The following is a 23074-nucleotide window of genomic DNA, read 5'->3' as shown; positions in this document are numbered from 1 at the left end:
CTCCATTTCTATCATTTTGTCATTTCCAGCATGTTATATAAATGGAATCATACAATATGTAAACCTTTTGAGATTTGCTTTTTTCACTAAGTACAATGCTTTGAGATCCATCCAAATATATGTCTATCAATAGTTTGAAAGGTTATGTAAGTCCAATTTCATATCATTATTATTCTTAATTTACAGATAAAGAAACAGGTGCAGAGAGAGGATAGACCACTTGCCTATCTGAAGGTCTCAGTGGTTACTTTAAAACAGTGGAACTTTTCCCCTACAAGTGCTTCTGTGCTTTGAATAAACGCAACAATCAGTTGCACTCTGCCTGCCCACCTTGTGGTGGTAAAGGGTGGCCTAGGATGAGAATTCAAGTCTGTCATTCATGTTCATCGTAAGTTGCATCAGTTTCTCTCTCCAAAAATCAAATAAAAAATACTATTAAAAATAACCTACAGGCTGAGCACAGTGGCTCACGCCTGTAATCCTAGCCCTCTGGGAGGCCAAGGCAGGTGGATCACTTGGGCTCAGGAGTTTGAGACCAGCCTGAGCAAGAGTGAGACGCTGTCTCTACAAAAAGTAGGGAAAACTAGCCAGGTGTAGTGGTATGCACTTGTAGTCCCAGCTGCTCGGAAGACTGAGGCAGGAGAATCCCTTGAGAACCTAGGAGTTTGAGGTTGATGTGAGTCAGGCTGATGCCAGGACACTCTAGCCTAGGGTGACAGAGCGAGCCTCTGTCTCAAAATAAATAAATAAATAAATTTTATCTTTTCAGAAGGTCAAGATTCAAATACAACATTCTCTCCTACTCAAATGATAAAATAAAAGCACTTTATTGGTCAAAATTCACTCACTCCATTTAAAAAAAAAGCAATCAAATTCTCCTTTTATTTGTCCTTTATCTGTTCTATATCATTAACTAGGTTGAGTATACAGATATGAAAACCATTTGGACAATGTCCTTATCCTTCCAAAGAAAGAAGGTTTTAAAGAGCAAAAAGTTTTTCTTTGATTATCCTTTTTTGGAATTTCCACAGTGTTCCAATGAATGTGTATTAATTCTTTTTTTTTTTTCTCTTTCTTTTTTGTGAAATGGAGTCTTGCTCTGTTGCCTAGGCTAGAGTGCCTAGCTCACTGCAACCTCAAACTCCTGGTCTCAAGCGATCCTCTTGCCTCAGGCTCCTGAGTAGCTGGGACTACAGGCATGCGCCACCCCGCCTAGCTAATTTTTTCTATTTTTAGTAGAGACAGGATTTCTCTCTTGCTCAGGCTGGTCTCGAACTCCTAAGCTCAAGTAATCCTCCTGCCTCGGCCTCCCAGAGTGCTAGGATTATAGGTGTGAGCCACCGCACCAGCCCAGAATGCCAATTTCTTTTAAGGCCTTTTAGAATTCCTGAAGCATGTCCAAGGTGGTGTTATTGCAAACTCTAATACCATGTACATCAGTGGGAAATTTTTTGCCAACTCTGGTAGGAATATTGAGAGGAGGACAAAAAAGTCTTTGTGGAAAACGCAGCTGCATTTTAGGCACTAGGACTTGGACTGTTGAGCTCAGTCTTGGCAGAAGTGATTCAAAATTCTACCTCTGAAGGATGACACAAAGGTTGCCTATCATGGCAGCATGGTATCTAAAATTCTACCATTAAAGAAGCCTTCCTGGCTGGGCGCGGTGGCTCACTCCTGTAATCCTAGCAGTTTGGGAGGCCGAGGCCGGCGGATTGCTCAAGATCAAGAGTTCAAAACCAGCCTGAGCAAGAGTGAGACCCCCCCCCCCCGTCTCTACTAAAAATAGAAAGAAATTAATTGGTCAACTAAAAAAATATAGAAAAAACAAACAAACAAACAAACAACTAGCCGGGCATGGTGGCACTTGTCTGTAGTCCCAGCTACTCGGGAGGCTGAGGCAGGAGGATCGTTTGAGCCCAGGAGTTTGAGGTTGCTGTGAGTTAGGCTCACTCCATGGTACTCTAGCCCGGGCAACAGAGTGAGACTCTAAAAAGAAGCCTCCCTGTGGATTGTAAAGACTCTTAGGTGTCCAAGAGTCCCTGATAAAATGGCAAAATGTCATTGCCCCTATGACAAAGCCCTCACCTAGCTCACTCATGGAAGGAAGTAGATAGAGATGTTACAGTTACTCTGGGCCACAAGAGAAAGAAAGGTATAATGTGACTAAGAGACAATGCCAAAGACCCGCTTCCTGTTTGACAAAGTTTTCTAAACGTTGGCCCTAAGTACTGGCAAAGTGGTGAGACACTAAGTCCCTCCAATCCACTGTGCCAGACAGAGTTACAGCAACACTGCCAATCATCCCAAAGGCACAGTCTGTAGACACAGAGCCCTTGGGCCCTCCTGGGCCTTGGCTGCTACCAGGCTAAGAGCAGCCAGAAACATACTTGGCTACGCAATCACAAAGCTTTAATGCTGAGGTTAATGCTAAACAGAAATAGCTTCAACGACAACTTTGCTTAATACCCATGTTAAATTCACGGCCATACTATATGGGTCTACAGCATTTTACCACTTCTTAGACTACTTGGCCACACTACCATTTCACCACTTATATACCCAGAGTCACCATTTACAAATGTCCCAATCTTGAGATGGGAAGAGGGGATGGATAAATTCACACCTAACGGGTACAATGCACACTATCTGGGAAATGGGCACACTTATAACATTGACTGAAATGGTACAAAAACAATTTGTATTTTATTACAAAATGTTTGTACCCCTGTAATATTCTGAAATATAAAATTTTTAAAATTAAAAAAAATAAAAATGTCCCAATCTTGATGATATGCCAGGGGCATACAGCTTGTTGTCCACAGATGTCCTCTAACTTTGTAAATACACCATTTCCACATACATTTCTTTGTCTTTTAGTGTCTTTATCTTATGTTCTTAATGTCTCAAGGGTAGGATGTTATCTTTGCATCCTACAGAGAACCAAACAGTGTTTGTCAAGAGTTTTGGGGAATCGGTTGTTGTATGACCCTGGCAGAAGAAGTTCTGAATCTTATCATGGTTGGGTGTAATCACCCTCCTCTGTATATCTTCTCTTCAGAATAACTTCTGTATCTTCCAAGCTAAAATCTGACAACCTTAATCCTAAGGAGCAACTCCTCTGCATTATATAAAACAGGGATTGGCAATCTTTAACCTTGGTGTCCCAAGTAGAAATAAGAGAGGATTCAAATAGCTCTCACTAGGTCAGTTGATTTGGACACAGGTCAGTGATAACTGACCACATTTTTTCTAGAAATTGTTAGCAAAAATGTAGGCTATAGATGAGAATATCACCAGGTGTGGGTCATGCTGTCTTGAGGAAAGCAAGAGAAGCGATACAAAAAGGGCAGAGAAAGACAGAAAGGAGCGATGGGGAGGAGGAAGAAAGATTTCTACCCCTTCCCCTGACACAACACAATTCCTTTCTTTTTTTTTTTTCGAGACAGAGACTCACTCTGTTCCCCAGGCTAGAGTGCCATGGCTTTGCCTAGCTCACAGCAACCTCAAACTCCTGGGCTCAAGCAATCCTTCTGCCTCAGCCTTGCGAGGAGCTGGGACTACAGGCATGTGCCCACCATGCCCGGCTAATTTTTTTCATATATTTTTAGTTGGCCAATTAATTTCTTTCTATTTTTAGTAGAGACGGGGTCTCGCTGTTGCTCAGGTTGGTTTCAAACTCTTGACCTTGAGCGATCCTCCCGTCTCAGCCTCCCAGAGTGCTAGAATTACAGGCGTGAGTCACCCCACTCAGCCTCAACACAATTCTTAACCCTAACAGGTTAGGGAGTATAGGGTTGCCTGATTTAACAAACAAAAACATAGGACATCCAGTTAAATTTTAATTTCATATAAATGATGAATAACTTTTAGCATAAGTAGACCCCCATTGAATATTTGAGACAAACTTATGCTAACAAATTATTTGTTGTTTATCTGAAATGCAAATTTAACTGGCACAAACTGCACTATGGTGAGAACAACAAAATTTTGAAACAAGACAAACAGATTTGAATCCTTCACAATTACTTATTAGTCATGAGGCTCTGGGCACGTCATATGTATGGCCTCTTTGAGCCTTAGTGTCCACATCTTGAAATGAAGAAATGGCATTTCTCCATAGCATTGACATGGGCATTAGAAAGAAGCATGCTCAGCAACCAGTGAGAGCTCTGCAAGATGATGTCCTCTGGTCAATGCCCCTAAATTGTTGTTTGCTGCTTCATCCTTCTACCTCTGAGTCTAAAATATCTCTAAAATTTCAAATATTTTTACAGCCTGCTCCTCTATTTCCATTACCACTTATCTTAGTCTTTTCAGACTGCTATAACAAAATACCATAAATTGGATAAGTTGTAAACAACAGAAATTTATTTCTCTGGAGGCCGAGAAGTCCTAGATCAGGCATCTCTTTCTAATTCATAATTACTTATATTAATATACTGCCTATGGCCGCTTTTGTGCTATAGTGGCAAAATTGAATAATTGAGATAGAGACTATATGGGCAATAAAGCCTAAAAAATGTGCTGTCTAGTCCTTTACAGAAAATGTTTGCTGAGTCCTGGTGTAGAATAAATGAGAAAGAGCAGAAGACAGTTTGTTGAGATACAGTGCTGGTGGCCAAAGTGTGGCCCCAGGGAGTTGAGAAAGGACTGTGAAGGAAACTCTAAGAGATACCATGAAGAAGATGAGCTTACTGATAGAGATTGTCTGTAGTGGTTGGGTGGAGAAAGGATAAACAAAAGAAATTACAGCAAGGCTAAAGAGAAACTCTTCCGAAGGTAAAGATAAGTTGAGTTTTAGAGTTTGCAGTGAATTTGGAGTGACTAAAAGATATCCCGATGAAAATATTCTGCTGTCAGTTAAAGATGTGAAGCTCTCAGGAGAAGAGAGGTCAAAATTTTAGATATTGACTTACAGACACTTTCAGGCCATGGTTAGGAGCTTAGAGCAAGTGATAAGATAAAGAAGCAGGTATGTGAGCCGGGAGACAACTTACCAGGAGAGAGATGGTGATGGCTTGGACCCAGTGATGGTTCTCCAGGGTCTCCACTGTTCTGTGTCTACAGTTACCAAGTAGAATCACTGTATTCTGCAGTCCCCAAAGTCCAGGCCATGGACAGGTGCCAGTACATGGCCTGATAGGAATGCGGCCTCACAGCAGGAGGTGAGTGGCCATCGAGCCAGCAAAGCTTCATCCATATTTACAACACTCCCCATCACTTCCATCAGTGCCTAAGCTCCGCCACCTGTCAGATCAGCAGTGGCATTAGATTCTCATGACATCACGACCCCTACTGTAAACTGTGCATGCAAGGGATCTGGGTTGCTCCCTCCTTATGGGAATCTATTGCCTGATGGTCTGAGGTGGAGCTGAGGCGGTGATGCTAGTGCTGGGGAGCAGCCGCAAATATCAATTATCATTAGCAGAGAGATCTGACTGCACAACAAATGTAATGTGCTTGAATCATCCTGAAACCATCCTTCCCCCCGACTGGGTCTATGGAAAAATTGTCTTCCATGAAACCAGTCCCTGGTGCCAAAAATGTTGGGGACCTCTGCTCTAAGTGCTTTGGGGCACCCCACATATGTAGGAGCTAGAGTTTCACTGGCTCCCCAGCAGTTCTTGCCTGGTCAACTGATTCCTATGTCTGCAGCCAAACACTAGAAAAACCGTGGGGCAAGTAGACTCCTCGCATCCTCTTGGCTTTCTGATTAATCATTTAAATGGGAAACCTAAGCCTATTCAGGTAAAAAGATACATGAACTTCAGGTCAGGATCACCATCCTGTCTCAAATATGACTTTTTTCACCCCTTTCATTCGGGGTACAGGGGCATTTTAAAAACAAATTATTTCGTTCAATCCTGGTTTCCTAGCAACCAGGAAAAGTATCCATTTTCCTCATGTCGTGAGCACCAGACCTAGCCGAGCAGAGTCTATGCTCAAGCCTCCAGAAGCAGAGGAAGAACAAAAGCACTGCAATCGGTCTCCGGTTGGTGAGAGATTCTCAAAGGGGAATTTGTAAAGAGCCAGCACCTAATAGAGCAGCCTGAGAGACCTGTATCTCAGCTGTAAGTGTACAACGGGGAACCTGTGTGAGGTGTGCAGGTATTCCGCAGTGCATGATATTCCTATAGAATATGGGGGCTGGGACTCCAGGCAGTTGGTTTCTAGGAAACAGCCAAAGCCTGAGACTGCTGACATCTTTGCAGTACCTCCTTTGTGTGTGTTTCCAGCCAGCCTCTTGTTTCTTTAAAGCTCTATAGACAGAAAAAAGGAGTAACTGGCAGAATTCAAATCTAACTGAATAGAGTCCATGCAAATGGCCTTCTTTCAACCAGGCTAGCTACTAAATGCTTATAAATCACTGAATTCTACAGCTGGAAAGAATCTCTCTAATCTGTCAATGCTTGTTTTACAGAGGAAAGAAACACAAAAACATGGAGATGCAAATTCACCTGTGCAAGGTGACACAGCTAGTTGGTGGCCTCACAGGGTCTCCTGACCTCTAGTCTAGTGGTTTGGGAATGGGAGATGCTTATATTTTTATGATTTAAACCTTTGCATATCACACCACATTGAATGGGAGGGTCTAAGACGAAGCTGTCACAGCAAGCAGGAGATGCAAATTTTATAATTTGTAAGTCTGAATTTCTAAGGGTTTGCTCAGAATTACAAGACAAGCATGGGTTAAAGTAAATGCTACGTGAGCGTACTGCCTGTCAAGAAATTGAGGTAAAACAAATATTCTATCGACAAATGTTTTTCCAAATTACTGAATCAGAAGAATTTTAATATATGCCGGACTTTATAGGTACAGCACGTTAGAGTAAAAAGTGCTCTTGGTGATATTAACCAGGTCTATCATTTTTTAGATAACACCAGAGAAGAGCCAAGAGACTTGGCTATGGCCACATCAATCAGTGGCAAAGTGAACACCACACCCAGGCATCGAGCCTCCCTGGGGACAGTGCTTTTCCTTTTCTAGGCAATGGGGCCACCTCTCTGGCTTGCTGCATCCTCTCCCAGTCGGCTCTCCTGTAGGGAGCAGTATTCCTGTCTTCATAGCTAATCCATTTCCTATGGAATGCTCTGACTTTCTTCCCCTCTTTCTCCTTATCCCATCCACTCCTAAAAGTCTGAAGCAGTTGTAGCAGCAGCAAGAATGATCCAAAATCATTATGTTGGCCTGATGAAGAATTCTGTTAGCTCAGTGGCATCCTTTTTCTCCTTGCTTATTGTCAGCTGAATCAAATGAAGCTTAGTGTTTATAGTCTATGATTTTAAAAAAGTTTCTAAAGTTTGTTTTCCAACCATCTTTAGAGTAGTGATTTAAAAACACATGCACAATATAAAACGTACAAAAGGTGGTATAATGCACTTCCATGGGCTCATCATTCCAGAGTCAACAACTGTTAACATTTTTGTTATATTTGTGTATTAGTCAGGGTTCTCCGGAGAAAGAGAACCAACAAGATATGTGTGTTATATATACATACATGCACACACGTAGATACATATATCAGGTGCAGTGTAAACTGCAGATGCCTGCTCAGCTTAGCTGACATATACACATATATATGGAGAAAGAGAGAGAGAGATGGATTTTAAAGAATTGGTTCCCATGATTGTAGAGGCTTGGACAGTCCATAATCTGATGGGGATAAGCTGGCAGGCTGGAGCCTCAGGGGAAGGTTGCAGTCTGGATCCAAAGGCTGTCTGCTGGCAGAATTCCTTCTTGTTCTTGAGGGGAAAGGTCAGTCTCTGTTCTACCAAGGCCTTCAACTAATTGGATGGGGCCCACTCAGATGAAGGGGAATCTGCTTTACTCAAAGTCCACCCATTTAACATATTCACTGCCACACTAGAAAAAAAATTTATTTTCCTTGGGGCCATGGTGTTTTATTGCAAAAATAGAATAAAAACTTTGAAAACAAAATGGTCCTTTCTAATTTAATGAAAAATTTGTTGTTTTTTTATTGTTTTCTGTGCATGAGTTATTTGTAACTTGAAAAATAGTTCACGTGGCTCCCAAGGTAGAAATGTGTGAGTTACATATGCTTCACGAGGAGCCAGGCTCCAAGCTAGAGTGAGTTAAATACAACTCACATGGCAGTTAATGTATTAAATATTAATCTCTTCCAAAAAACACCTTCAAAGGAACATCCAGAATAATGTTCAACTCTGTATCTAGGCATAGTGGCCCAGCCAAGTTGACACAGGAAATTAACCATCACAATTCTCTTTGAATCCTTTTACAGACATAAAACATTGCAGATAGAGTTGATATCCCATTTATACTTCTCCCTGAGTACCCCATTCAGGAGTGATGATTTTTTATACACTCCTTTTTGTGACCTCAGACCCCTTTTGACCCCATCACCTGAGCTCCAATTTCTGGTTTAATGGCTGGGGATTGAGGGTGGGAATTGAAGACCTGTTTGCTATGACCACATGTTCTTTCAAGGACCTCCTGGCCATCAGGGATTACAGATGGCTTCTATAGAAAACTACAGTATGAGCACCAGGGAGAGGTCACTGGGAGTCACTGTGTGGAATGCACACAGAAAATCTCAGGTATATTCCAGATCACACATCATCTATTCGGATAGTTCTGCCCTAACAGTCTCACCAACTATTACATGAGCCATTTCGGTTTTACTTGCTAGATTATAGCAAGGATAAGTGTTGGGAAAACTTGGCAGGAATAAAAGTTGTCAGATAAATGCAAAGTAGTGCACTAGTTTCCAGATGGCTTTCTGCCCCACGCCTGCTGAGGAAGAGGCCTGAGCAGTGTACTCCCTCAGATCCCTTCCGGAGCCTGGGACTCCATGACTGGTATTTGGAGTGACAGCATCCCTAACTCAAATTCTCTCTGATTTGCCACTGTATCCTCCAGGCTTAGAGAGGCTGGATCTTCCCAAAGGATATCAAGTGTAGTGCAAGCTGCAGATACCCAGGCAGCTGTTATCCACCTTTCGTCATGGAAAGAAGGCTCGTAAAGAAAGAAATGAAAAAGCTCCTGTAAGTACGATTGAGAATAACTGTCATTTATGCCACGTGGCATTTGGTGGGTTTCATGTCATAGACGGTCTGGATATTAGCAGGGGGGTAAAAATCTAAAGAAGAATCTATCCCTGTACTATAGAGAAAGCCAGAAGCTGGTCTGTCCTCTTTCTATCTCCTGCCAGGGAGGCTTCACCTGTGGTGCAAGGGAGGGTGTTTGTGCCGGCAGCCTGAGCATCCGAGCACCCCGTTCTAGAGCCTGAGAGCTGAGCCTATGTCCTAGTCAGCCTGTGCGGGCAGGAGGTGCCATTGAGGGAAGGGATCTCCCTGCTGGTAAAAGATACAGGAGGAGAGATTCCTAAAAACATACCCAAGGGCCCAGTGTTTAAATTGCAGCCTCTGCTTCCTTTATTGTCAGACGTATTGACTAAATAATTCATCTCCTTTTTCTTGCCATCTGAACTTTTTTAAAAACTAACACGGAAAGCATTAAGTTTTCCATGGACATTTTTTGCCTCCTGTGGTAGTTTTTCTTAGACTTGGTACTTAAATGTTGGTAAAAGATCACAAACCATATAAAAAAATGAAAAAAGAAAGGTTATGTTCTATCTCATACATATTATAGACACAACAATAAAATCCTTTTCATCGAAGAACTTGTCACTGTCCCCATCAGATGTCTTTTTTCTGCCTACTAAGAAAATTATATTTTAATATGTTCTTAGAAATGGTGGAGTAGACTACATATGAATTCACACATGTGTTCATGTATGTGTCCGGAGGCCAATACAATAATAAAGAACAAACTGCGATCAGAAATGACAACTTCTCTGCATAATTCATCCAAAGGATTAGAGTTTCAAACTAATATAAATACAAATTTATATTCAAAGGGTACATTTAGGCTACTTTAAAATATCTTGAAATTTCACAGCAAAAATTCAAGTATTTTTATCAATTTAGAAAAGCTTAAAGGCTCAGAAGAAAAGCTTTCAGAAGCCAGAAACAAACTTATGTTCCACACAGTAACTAGCCCAAAGTGTTCTAGTGTGCTAAATAAACAAACAGAACTGGTCTAATGTAAAATCGTGAGATGTGCCAAAATCAACCCCAGAGATCTGAGAGTCCTTTTCCTAAGTCCATTCCCTCTCTCCAACTTCTCCAGGGTGGCACTTCCTCTATCTCTTCTTATTGAAAGTCACTGTTAAGAAAGGATTTGATAAGGACACACTAAAGTGAAATTACTAATAAGTTTTTATGCATATCTCCTCCTAGGAGCATTTGCATTCTAAAGAGAAAAAGCCTTCAGACAAAAGAATACACCTCTATAGAATTTTATGTATCTGGAATTTATCAACTTCGGACATTCTGTCTGAATTTAACATGGGCAGCAAGGGACTTGCTATTTTGAACAGTGGGTCTCAATCCCTCTGGTCTTGTAAAACCATTTCTGTGTGTGGATATTTGGCATACTCCTTGCTTTCTTGTAATTTCTGTTTCCAGCTATGCAAGTTTAATTTCTAGATAAATGTGATGTAAGTTAATTATGGTTAGACATTTTAAACCTGCAACATCGTGGAGTTATGGGGTAAACTAAAATTGAGTAACTCAGCTACCAAAGCATCAAAGACTTCTCTTGTGTTTTGGTAGAGGAGGGAGGGGTTGGGAGGAAAGCCTCTTTCTGCAGACTGAGCCCCGTGTTATCCCAATGGTTCAATGCTGCTCTCTTGCTTTTAAGGGGAGATTATATTGGCATCAGACTTCGGGAAAATGAATTTGACCCCAAAGGAAGACGGCAACTCACCTTTCTAGATGATATGGTAAAGAAAGGCATGCTGATGCAAGTCATGTTCGTGTTATATGTGTATTAAGAGGACAGAACGAGGATTAATTTATTAATATAAAACGAATAAGGCTACTACTGACACCCACTCCCCAAAAGTCCTCTCTCTCATCTCTTCCTCATCCTAAGATTGTCCATATGGTCATTTCAACCTGCTAAACAGAAAGCAAAAAGAGAATGAGAAAATAAAAATTATGAGAGTATTTACTATTAGGAGAGAAGACTAAAAAGCAAAATAAACGCAAGGCCGGCCGGGTGTGGTGGCTCATGCCTGTAATCCTAGCACTCTGGGAGGCTGAGGTGGGACGATCATTTGAGCTCAGAAGTTCAAGACCAGCTTGAGCAAGAGCCAGACCCCGTCTCTACCAAAAATAGAAAGAAATTAATCACACAATTAAAAATATGTAGAAAAAATTAGCCTGGCACATACCTGTAGTCCCAGCTACTCAGGAGGCTGAGGCAGAAGGATCGCTTGAGTCCAGGAGCTTGAGGTTGCTGTGAGCTAGGCTGATGCCACGGCACTCTAGCCCGGGCGACAGAGCAAGACTCTGTCTCAAAAATAAATAAATAAATAAATAAAATAAATGCAAGGCCAAATGATACGTACATAGTGTTAACTTTTTTTGGCAAAATTAACTATCATTTAGTTCTCAAAATAATTTATTTTCCATTTACATTAGTGGGGGAAAAGAAAACAAAGAAATAAGTAATCCTAAAACCCTCTGTTTGTGTTATGCATGTTGAAACCCAGATTCATGTTAGGTTCTGAAAGTTTACTTCACAGAAATTAAGGAAGAAACCACACAAAGATCTAATTCGAGAGAAATTAGTAAACCCTTGGTTTTTTTACACTGCCCATTTACTGTCTTGTACTAATAAAAGAGAAAAGATCTCCCTCTCCCCTATTCTCTCCCTCCCGGATTAAAGCAAAGCAAGGCTCACTGACTCCCCAAACTCCTCCAGAGCTGAGTAAGTAGTTAAGCCTTATTCTCTCTGAACACATATTAAATGGAGAAATTAGATAGTTTAGAGCAGTGCTTCTCAAACTTTAATGAGCTCTTATTACAAGCTGTTTGATTCAGGAGGTCCAGGGTGAGGCTTGGGATTTGCATATCTATTGAGGTGGTGCCAATGCTGCTGGCCCCAGCATTGAACTTTGGATTGGGTTTCAACAACTGATCATGGTCCAATTTTTCCCATTTATTTATTTAAGTTTACTTTTCAATTTGCTTCAGTCCCTGGAAGAAATAACTCCATTGTTTAAAGAATGTTAAAATCTTAGGACACCTAAAATAAATAAAAACAAAACCAACCTTCCCTTTTCTGGGAGTGGGGATAGAGAAGAGAAGGAATGTTTTGATAGACAGATGGTAAATATGCTTACTAAACAAGAACTCTTAGGAATTATGAGGGAAAAGTGGTCACAATGATTAGAAGGAACATTGGAATTGGGCCTCAGCTTTCTACTGTATGTGAGATTCTCAGCAAGCGTATTAATCAGGTCTACATCCTGTCCTTTGTTCTTGCTGGTCCCTGCACCTGGGATGTTCCTCTCTATCTAGAGAAACTCCTTCATCCTTCAAGCCTTGGCTCCAGTGAAGCTTCCTCTCTGAAGCCTCCCGGGGTTGTCCCTACCTCCCCAGGCCCCTCCCTGCAAGTTCCCACCATGCTTCCCCTGGAAGTGCATGTCTGACATTCTACTCACAGAATCATAAATTGTTCTCTGTGGCCCTCTTCCCCTACCCTCACCTTTTTCTGTTTTAAAATTTAAGAAAAGCAAGGTCCAGCGAGCATCAATCACTTACCTAAGGCTAGACCGTGAGCTGTTGGCAATACCTATATTTGAGCCCAGATTCCCGGATTCCTGGTTTAGTATTCTTTCCGCTGGTTTCTCTTTTCCAGATCACATTAATCAAATAACTGCTTGAGTGGGGGATAAATTGAAAGCCTGAAGATCCCTAAATATTTCTGTCTGAGCATCAGGTTATCAGATATAGGTAGTGACCCTTCCCATTTTAGACATGACAAAATAGTGGGATAGGCTAAGTAGTGCCATTGTCATTGGGTCCAGGGAATATTTTGGCCAGTGTCTAAACCTGTTCTTCTGCTCTGTGCTTTCTGCTTGCAGGCTCACTATGACTTGGCCATCAGCGTTGCTTTGCAATGGCTGGATCACTCAGAAGACTTAACGTGGCTGGAGTGGGAGGAAGCGTAAGCTGAAATAGGTTTTTTTGTTTTTCTCTTTAATGTGTGACTATGATTAATGATAGAGGAAGTTCCAGCCCTGTCTAGTGTCCTCCCTCTTGAGGCATTCTGATCTGAAAGCACTACAGGGTGAACAGCCCTCTTCGACTAGACACCTGAAGAAACCCTACAGTTGCCACCTTGAGGAAGTCATACATGTGTTTATATATATATTGCATCTCTGCTAGTTGGCTTCTATGAAATGAAAGACTTTCTTACATAGTGCCATGATTTTTAAAATAGTCAATTCTGTGGCTAAAGGCTGCAATCTTTTCCTAAGGACTAGCAAACACAATTTCTTAAGCATTTAAGCAAATATATACCAGAACTGAGCTATTCGAGTCACAGAATAATTTTCTTTCCAGGATTATGGGCATTTTCTCCCATGTATAGTGTCCAGGCAGACTCGCTCAATTGGTGAGAACATGGAACTGAGGAGGCCAGGTTCAAATATCTTATTCCAGAGGCCAGTTATTTTTTTCTGTTCAGGGCCCTTAGATTACAGTCCAGATCCTGGACAGATATAGCAGTTAGGGTTTAGTTGTAATAAACAAAAAATCCAATTTGAACAGCCTAAAGAAAAAAAGGGGGGCAAGGAATTTTTTGCATCTATATCTGAAAACTTGGTGGGTAGGTCTGTGTTAGGCAGGCATGGTTTAATTCAAAACTCAAACAATGTCACCAGAATCTCTCTCTCTCTCTTTTATTATTATTTTTTTTAAGACAGTGTCTTACTCTGTTGCCACAGCTAGAGTGCAGTGCCATGAGTAGAGCTCACTGCAACCTCAAACTCTTGGTGCTCAAGTGATCCTCCCGCCTCAACCTCCCGAGTAGCTGGGACTACAGGGGCGCACCACCACGCCCAACTAATTTTTCTGTTTTTGTAGAGACAGGGTCTCGCTCTTGTTCAGGTTGGTCTTTAACTCCTGACCTCAAGAGATCCTCCAGCCTCCAGCCTCAGCTAGGATTACAGGTGTGAGCCACTGGCCCAGAATCTACCTCTTGACTCTATTTTCTTTGGGTAGACACCCAATCTTCATTTCAGCCACCTCATTATAATATTTAGTCTAAGGGAGAATGGACGTTTTATTTTTTTTATTTTTTTATTTTTATTTTTATTTTTTTTTATGGAACGCTTCACGAATTTGCGTGTCATCCTTGCGCAGGGGCCATGCTAATCTTCTCTGTATCGTTCCAATTTTAGTATATGTGCTGCCGAAGCGAGCACGAGAATGGACGTTTTAAAAAATTACAGAATCATGTCTCATTGGCTCTATTTGTCCTGACTCACCTGGGGTTGGACGGGGAGGAATAGAATACACTGACTAGCTTGGTCCACAGTGTGTTTTTCATCCTTGGAATATAGAGGAGTTGTTGGCTTCCCGGGAAACACGTAGGCTTACAGTGGGGTTAGGCAGTTCTCCCCAAGCAAATTGCCACAAGAAGGGCAAAGAAGAGTGGTTGGCAAAGCCGTAAACATCCATCATGTGGCCTGTCTGCCAATGTTTGATGTAGCTGTGAAACATGGATAGATGAGGGCAAATTCATCACCATTATTGGAAGATTAAAAATTCAAAGTGTGTTTTGCTGATGGAGGGACAATCACATCAATTTTATAAGCAAGCAGATAGCATACAGCCATGGCACACAACTCATGGATTATCACCACAACCTTAGGTGTCAAGAAGAACAAGAATAAATCCTCCCCTCTTAGTGATTCATATTTCCCCTTAGGAAAATGCCGCTCCATGGCAGACCCACGTATCCAAACCGCAGAGAACGAGAAGCTATGATTTTATCGTCTTACGCTGGAATCTTAATGGTAAGGAAAAGAATACCGTTTGCATATATGGATATTTCTTATCTACTATATGTATTTTGGGGATTTTTGTTTTTTTGTTTTGTTTTAGAGACAGGGTCTCACTCTGTCACCCAGGCTGGAGTGCAGTGGTGCAATCAGAGCTCACTGTAGCCTTGAACTCCCGGGCTCAAGCGATCCTCCTGCCTCAGCCTCCTGACTAGCTAAGACTGCAGGCATGTGCCACCACACCTGACCTGTATTCTGATATTAAGCATATTTATGTTATTTTTAAACCAATGTTTCTACGTGTTTAGGAGTTTCGAATAGTAAATGTTTCATATTTTGAAATAATAAAAAGACTTTGATTTCTATACTATAGTGTGAAAACACTTATTTAAGAGGCAAAAAAATTTAAGGGAATGAGAGACATAACTAATTGATATTTGGAAAACTGATTTATCCATTTATTCAGAAGTTAATTACTGTATTTAGTGCCCACACTAGCCAAACACAGTTGTAAACATATTGGAGCTATAATAACTTTGTTATGTAATAAAAGAAAAGTCAGGATATGATAACACTTTGTTATTGTTGTTTAACAGAACAGTATCCCAATTGAGGAAGTCTTTAAAATTTATGGGGCTGATTCTTCTGCAAATTCTGGTAATACCAAGGTAAGGGTGATTTGGCATTGTCTATATAAGGGATTTTTAGAAAGAATATATTTAGTGTATAAATTATAATGTTGTGGGATGCTCCAGTGGCACAATCGTTGAGCACGAGGTATTTTCAGGCATCATTTATGAAAATAACAGTTTTACATCAAAATGTACAGAACTACTGTGGAGCCCTAGATAGGTCCCTTTCCCTGCTTGGGCCTCCATATTACCGATCTTAAAAAAAAAATAGTGTTCTGAATAATCTTTAAGGCCGGCTCAATTTTTGCCATTTACAAATGTATGAACATTAAGAAACCATTTAAATATGGGTGGCTATTTAGAGGTGAACTTCTGATTCCTTTACCTTCAGATACCTCTGGTCTAAACCAGACTCCTGACCTCAAGCAATCGGCCCGCCTTGGCCTCCCAGAGTGCTAGGATTACGCCAGGCTGCTTCAGATACCTCCGGAAGAGGGAAGAGGAAAGGGAAGATAGGGTGGGGGAAGGACGTGTAGCAGGCCAAGGGAGAGCAAAACACCCTCATGCCCAGGCCTGCGGGCTTTCATGGCCCGCCGCCACCTGCCCACAGGAACGCCTTCCTTGCTCTTTTGCTGCAGACCAACGAGCTGCAGCACGTTGCACCAAGCAAAGTGCTCATGCAAAGTTCCAGAGTCCACCAGATCCACCATAGAAGTCAAGTATTTACTGAGTGTTGTAACTTTGAAACCAGCCTTCTGTCACCTTAATCCACGTGTAACCAGACTACAGTCCTGAGACACCAATTCTCTCCATCACTGTGGGAATCAAAACCTTCTTCCTGATCACCCTAGTTTCAACTCACTCCTTCCATTCATTCATTTGTTCATTCAGTATAGTGGTATGTGCAGGGGATTGCAAAAGATGGCAAGCAAGCCAGACAAGATTACTTTTCCTACAGACCTTGTTTCCTATATTGGGGCTTACCTGGGTTGAGATATAAACCACTCAAGGCCTGATGGTCTTCGGAGACCAGGTTGTTCTTGGCTTTTAAAGAAGGCCCAGCTCTCTGTGTTCTTTGGAGAGCCAAGCAGACTATACTGCTTCATTCCTGCCTGTCTTTTTCTGCAGCTTTCTCCCTTGCAGGTCACCCTATTCTCCTCTTCCCCAATCTCCTATCACATACACATAAAAACTTGAGCTCCAAATACCCCTGTTTCATTCACTGTTTTTTCCCTCTCGCTTCTGGGCCCTGGGGGAGGTCTAGGGCAGGCACGGCTGACTGGTTGGTCTCCACTTACATGGCCAGAGAACAAACATGGAAAATCCCATCCTGGTGAGGGTAGCACTGTGAACAACTCCTCTAGTCTTGGCTGTATCATTTGCAAACATGGGTGTCTGAGTAGCTCGGATGAGTCAGGTTCATTTAAAGGGCTAGAATGGGAACAAATGCTGTTTAGCTGTGGGCCAGCCAATCTCTACCCATCCATCAGATCACTAGTTTATTCATTAAAGAGACTTTGTTCAGCACCTGTTTGGTGATACATTGTCCTCATCTTCACAATCAGTGACCAATGATGAGAAGCCCAGGTGTGTGCACAGGCTACATAATGGCCAGCTCTGAAGAGAAACAAAGAATATCATCACATAGGCAGACTTTTCTTTAAAGGCTTGCATTTGTTGATTGCTATGGGATGTGAGTGTCGGCTCATTTGCTGGTTTATATGTGAAAGGCACATTGTTTGTGTAACCTTAAGCACTAGGATTCTAAGGCTTGGCTGCTTGGGTCTGAATCCCAGCTCCATCAGTCACAAGCATAATAATCCTGGGCAAATTTTCTAAACAATGTATGCCTCACTTTTATGTAAAATCAGGGACAAGAAGATGAGGTTATTGTGGGAATGAAGTGAATTAGTGCCAATAAAGCCCTACCCTCAAAATAATAGCATTAAGGTGCTGGTACTCAGGGGTTGGGTGCCTGATTTCTTCTATGTTCCTCTAAATCAGGATTTCTCAACATTTTGGGCCAGATGATTCTTTGTTGTGTGTGTGGGGGTTGGGGGTTGGGGGCTGTCTTATGTGTTGTGCGATATTTAACAGCATCCCTGGCCTCTGCTCAGTAGATACAAGTAGTTTCTCTTCAGTTGTGACACTTAAAAATGTCTCCAGACTTTGCCAAATGTCCCCCAGGAGGCAAAATCACATTGGATTGAGAACCACTCCTCCAAATATTCAAAAATGGAACAGCCAATCAACAGCATCCACATGTGTTACTAATATAATGTAAGCTTTGCCTATTTTGAACAGTAAATAATCACAAGGGGTATGATTTCAGCTACCAATACAAGGATCTGAGGATCAGACTGTGAGCCCTGTGAGCTTCACCAGCTCCTCCCCACCTCAAGAATGGGCGCAGAACTTGGCCTTGACCTTGGACTGCACATCAGCTCCACTCAGGGACCTCTTCCACATCTTGAATACAGAATTAGCAAGACCTCTCAATGGAGATGTAACATTTCAAAGACTGAGCAGTAAAAATATTTTAAAGCGGTCCTTTAGAATTTAATGTAATTTCAATAAATGGTTTTAACTAGGAGATGGAATTGTTAAAAATACTAGACATTGCCAAATAATCTTCATTAATTGATGCATTTATCTGAATGACCGATGATTCCTTCTGATAAAATGTCCCCTGAGCAACAGCTAACCTTTTGCTTCCCAAGCAAAAGCTTAAAAACCCATTGAATACTAATCAGATTATGTAGAATTTCTGGCAACTGGTATTGGTCACTTGATACAATGTGGGTACTATACTTAGGCTTGGTGGCTTTCTTCGGAACTATTTGCTGCCACCTGGTGACAGAAAAGCATTATAGGCACAGTATTTTTCAGAAACTATTAGCCTCAGGTTCCGCCTCCTGTGAGCGTCCTGGGTTTTGCTGACAGGAAGCTTTTTTTCTGCTGAGGACTCTGGACCCATAGAAAAAGTTCATTAAGGGCCTTCACAAGTGAGGGTTGTTTACAAATAGCTTCAGGTTAATATCAAATGTCCTACTCAATTTTAAACAGAAGAAAACAGAACATAAATCTTCCTTCAATAAATCAAGTGAGTGATAAAAATGTTCTTCAGCTTCATTTGATGGAGAAAGAGGGAAACAGAAAGGAAGGCAGAGAGAGTAAAAATGAGTGCATCAGAGAGAGGGAAGAAACGAGCGCAGGAGGACAGAGAGAACCCAAACTTCTGCTGTCCCTCTTTCTTCCTACAGCTGTATCCCAGCGTCTGACGGGTAATCATGTGAGTCCATCCCAACTGGCATCCAAAGTCCAGAGTGTGACTCTGTCAGAGGCAAACAGACCGGTGTCCCCTCCCATCTTTGTCACTTGCGAGCTGTGTGTCCTCAAATAAGTTATTTAACTTCTCTGATTCCCAGTTTTCTTATAAGTAAATAGTCATGCGTAGATAAGGCATGATTATACTGGCCCACACACACTCGGTTGCCCTGAGGACTCAATGAGACCATGCGTAGGGGACACGATGGTGGCACAAGGGACACCTTCCATGTTAGTGCTACTATTTCCAAGTCCACCATGCTCCGATGGCCAGCCCCCTTCCTCCTGAGAGCAGCCGGGTTTCTCTGTGATGGGCCTGGCTTACACCCTCTCACACTTTCTCCGATAACCTGCCAAGTGTCTTCTCTTCTTGGAGGATGCTGACCCAGACTGAATTGTGCAGAAATTTTAAAATGTTTTCATGATAAGGGGAGGGGCCTATGTTTTAAGCATTATTGACAGATCTGAATAATGAGGGATTAAAAACACACTTTCACTATTAATTATATCCAAATGAATACATACAATGTATATTTAAAGTACAAAAACTGGCTGGGCGCGGTGGCTCACGCCTGTAATCCTAGCACTCTGGGAGGCCAAGGCAGGTGGATGGCTCAAGGTCAGGAGTTCGAGACCAGCCTGAGCAAGAGCGAGACCCCCGTCTCTACTAAAAATAGAACGAAATTATCTGGACAACTAAAATTTAAAAAAAGTATATATATATATATATACACATATATATATATTAGCCGGGCATGGTGGCGCATGCCTGTAGTCCCAGCTACTCGGGAGGCTGAGGCAGAAGGATCGCTTGAGCCCAGGAGTTTGAGGTTGCTGTGAGCTAGGCTAACGCCATTGCACACTAGCCTGAGCAACAGAGCCAGAGTCTGTCTCAAAAAAATAAAAATAAATAAAAATAAAGTACCAAAACCAAACAAGCCAATCCAAACGTATGAAACGGAACAGTATCAAGAGTTTTGAAGCTCTTTGTGGGAGAGCTTCTCTCCCACAAAATCTCCCACAAAAATCAAGAGTTTTGAAGCTCTCTGAGGGAGGAGACCCTCCCCTGTCTCCTACCCTTCCTTTTGCCCTGGGTTACCACTATCTTGAATAATGTGTTTATTAGTCTCTTTTGCTTCTTTATAGTTTTACTGCATATGCATCTCTAATCAATATATTATTTAAGTTTGCACTTTTATGTAAGTAGAATATTAGCAAATGTGTCATTCTGTGGCTTTCTTTTTTCACTCAACATTATATTTGAGAAACTTATCCATGTTGTTGCACTTAGCTATAGTTTATTTTCACTGTATACAGTATTCCACTCTAGGAATATACAGTACCAAAAGGTATTTATATATTCTTCTGTTTTAGACATTTGGGTTATTTCATTTATATGTCTCTTGTTCCATAGCAAGAGTTTCTGTACAGTGTATGCCTAGGAGAGAAATTGCTAAGCCACAGGTTATGAACATTTTCAGCACTCTAAAGCCAAATTGTTTTCCATAATGGTTGTACCAATTACCTAACCAGCAGTGTAGGTTGTCTACATGGGTATTTTTGTGATTTTTAAGTTTTGTCAGTCTGTTAAGTGTATCAGGGCATTTAATTTAATTTGTGGTTTTAATTTGCATTCCCCTTATTGCCAGTGAATTATTCATATGTTTCTTCTTCTGTAAAGTGCCTGTTAAAGTCTTTCAGATTTTTCTATTGGGTTGTTTTTTTCTTGTTTCTTAACATAGAGTCTCAACTTTTAGAAAAATTGCTATGGGATAGAATCAGTCAAGTCCTAGCTTTTCCAGTACTTTTCTCATCTGAAATTTGCCCTTTTTCTTCACAAATGTTTAAATGTTTAGAAAATGTAATTTTCTAACATCTCAACCACATTTGCATAATTTCTTAGATAGAAACTGTCTTTTTAGACCACATGCTGAGCTTTTACTCTGGACAACCCGATCACTGTAAGCATACATTTGATTGCTTTGACACCTAGGGAAAATTCTTCACCTTCTAGCTCAGTGATATCATAATGGTGTTTCTGTAAGTGACTGCCAGGTTGAAAGGCAAGTGAAGATTACTGGCTATGCCCTTCATTCCTTAATGATGTATTCCCTTTTAGGGCTTTGCTTGGACAAGGTCCTACATGCTTTTATACATCCCAACTTCTCCTCCTCCTCAGCCTTTTAGAAGAAATTTTTGTTGAATGTGATTTGGATATACTTTGGCATTCAGTAAGTACTTGAATTGAGAAATAATCATAATAATACTTTTACATTGAGACAATGAAGATATTAGTAAGTAGCTTTGAAGTTTAAAAGAGAATATAATTAACTCTGGGTTTAGGACTTAAATTTCATCCTGCTTTTAAAATAATCTTTCATATTTATATGAAAGATTAGCTATTTATAGCTAATTTAGGAAGCTAAATTAACTGCTTGCATGAGTCAGCAGATTATCAGGACTCAGGAAAGTTCATAGGATAGTCAAGATGGAAGTGACCTTTAAATCTTTGACTTCTGCCTTCTCCAGCGAATAGGGAAATTCACGCATGAAAAATATCAGTCTAACATCTACTAATTGCAGAACCGTGTCAAGAACAATGTATGAGCCAGTTCCCTTTTCCTTATATATGGCATATATTATCCTGAAGGGCTGTTATCATAGCCGTAATTGCCCCATATTAAAATATAGCCTCATCTTTAATTACTTTCTGTGTTTTAGGATTATCTTTCTGAATAGATTATATGCTTTTTGAGTTTAGAGGCCACAGTTTATACTTGTATTTAAGTCTTTACAACACTAGACATGAAGTAAACTCTCAGTAAATGTTCTTTCCATTTGAATAAAAGGTTGAGCTAAAATTTAGTTGTGTTCCTGGAAAGATGACTTTAAACTGTTCTAACAATAAAAAGAACACAGTCTCATTTATTGTTTAATCCATGTTTCCTGTGTGATATAACAGAAAATCCATGGTAATAGTGAAAAGGAGAAGTTTACTTCCCATATGAAGGAAGTCTGGAGGACCCATAACGATACCACAGTTTCACAAAATTACCAAAAACACAAGTTCTTTCCAGGTTTGTGGTCAGTCACTCCTATGGGGCAGCTGTCACCTTCTTGTCTAAGATGATTGCTGGAGCTCTAGCCATCACAACTATGATTCAGACAAGTGGAGACAAAGAAGGATTACCCCTCCCTTCTAAGGACATGTGTCAGTAATCTCATAGAACACTTTGTTTTACATATCGCTAGGTAAAACTTAGTCATATGGTCATAGCTAGCTAGAAAGACAGATTAAGAACATAGACTGTAGCTGAGCAACAACATGTGTAACTAAAACTCAGAAAGAGAAAGATAACTCTTGAGAGGCAACAAGCAACCTCCATTACATTTTTTAGGCCACATCAGACATAAAATTAAATCAATTTACTGTGAACAAAATTGTGTTCGTCTAATGCTGTGACCAGCCGATTGAAGGAATTTCAGCCCTTTGAAGTGATTCCTTAACCAATGCTAAGAGTACCCAGATCATGTCTCACATGCAATCTGGATTATTACTGTCTATTAATAAAACCCATCATGTCTCAAAATGGAGATAATAGCAGGAAAAAAAATTGATTCATTTTATACAAACTCTTCCAGAGATTATATGATCTTTTTTTGTTTTGTTTTGTTTTTGTTTTTGTTTTGAGACAGAGTCTCGCTTTGTTACCCAGGCTAGAGTGAGTGCCATGGCTTCAGCCTAGCTCACAGCAACCTCAAACTCCTGGGCTCAAGCAATCCTCCTGCCTCAGCCTCCCGAGTAGCTGGGACTACAGGCATGCCCCACCATGCCCGGGTAATTTTTTCTATATATATTAGTTGGCCAATTAATTTGTTTCTATTTATAGTAGAGACAGGGTCTCGCTCTTGCTCAGGCTGGTTTTGAACTCCTGACCTTGAGCAATCCGCCTGCCTCGGCCTCCCAGAGTGCTAGGATTACAGGCGTGAGCCACCGCACCTGGCCTATATGATCTTTATATGAGGCTAGCATAGCTTTTACTTCAAAAACTGATAAAACTATCACCAACAAATAAAATTATACATCAGTCTCTCTTAAACATAAATGTAAAATTCTCAACAATATATTAGCAAATCAAATCCAGCAATATATGGAAAGGATAATACATAATAATCAAATGGATTTATTCCAAATATGCAAAGGGAGATCAACAT

General features: G+C 40.9%; 1 protein-coding gene and 1 non-coding gene across 3 annotated transcripts in view; one reads left to right on the top strand and one right to left on the bottom strand.

The window, feature by feature from the left end:
* Positions 1-23074, top strand: part of C8H2orf80 (chromosome 8 C2orf80 homolog) — a 33353-nt gene that overhangs the window by 5881 nt on the left and 4398 nt on the right. Inside the window, exons 2-7 of one of the 2 annotated variants that reach the window (XM_076005877.1) lie at positions 8900-9024; positions 10745-10826; positions 12978-13060; positions 14828-14915; positions 15497-15568; positions 17865-19545. In XM_076005877.1, the coding sequence (XP_075861992.1) occupies positions 8984-9024; positions 10745-10826; positions 12978-13060; positions 14828-14915; positions 15497-15568; positions 17865-18095 (597 nt within the window). In that variant the 5' untranslated portion in view covers positions 8900-8983 and the 3' untranslated portion in view covers positions 18096-19545. Of the gene's footprint in view, positions 1-8899; positions 9025-10744; positions 10827-12977; positions 13061-14827; positions 14916-15496; positions 15569-17864; positions 19546-23074 lie in introns of those variants that run through there. The other variant, XM_076005878.1, reaches the window with a different exon arrangement.
* On the bottom strand, positions 14215-14321 carry LOC142872818 (U6 spliceosomal RNA). Its single transcript, XR_012920904.1, has one exon. It is a non-coding gene; the product is annotated as a U6 spliceosomal RNA (small nuclear RNA).

The sequence above is a fragment of the Microcebus murinus genome, chromosome 8, assembly GCF_040939455.1.
Source record: "Microcebus murinus isolate Inina chromosome 8, M.murinus_Inina_mat1.0, whole genome shotgun sequence".
In the NCBI taxonomy this organism is placed as follows: domain Eukaryota; kingdom Metazoa; phylum Chordata; class Mammalia; order Primates; family Cheirogaleidae; genus Microcebus; species Microcebus murinus.
The sequence above is the reverse complement of the archived record's forward strand: the minus strand, read 5'-3'. Positions and strand labels throughout refer to the sequence as shown.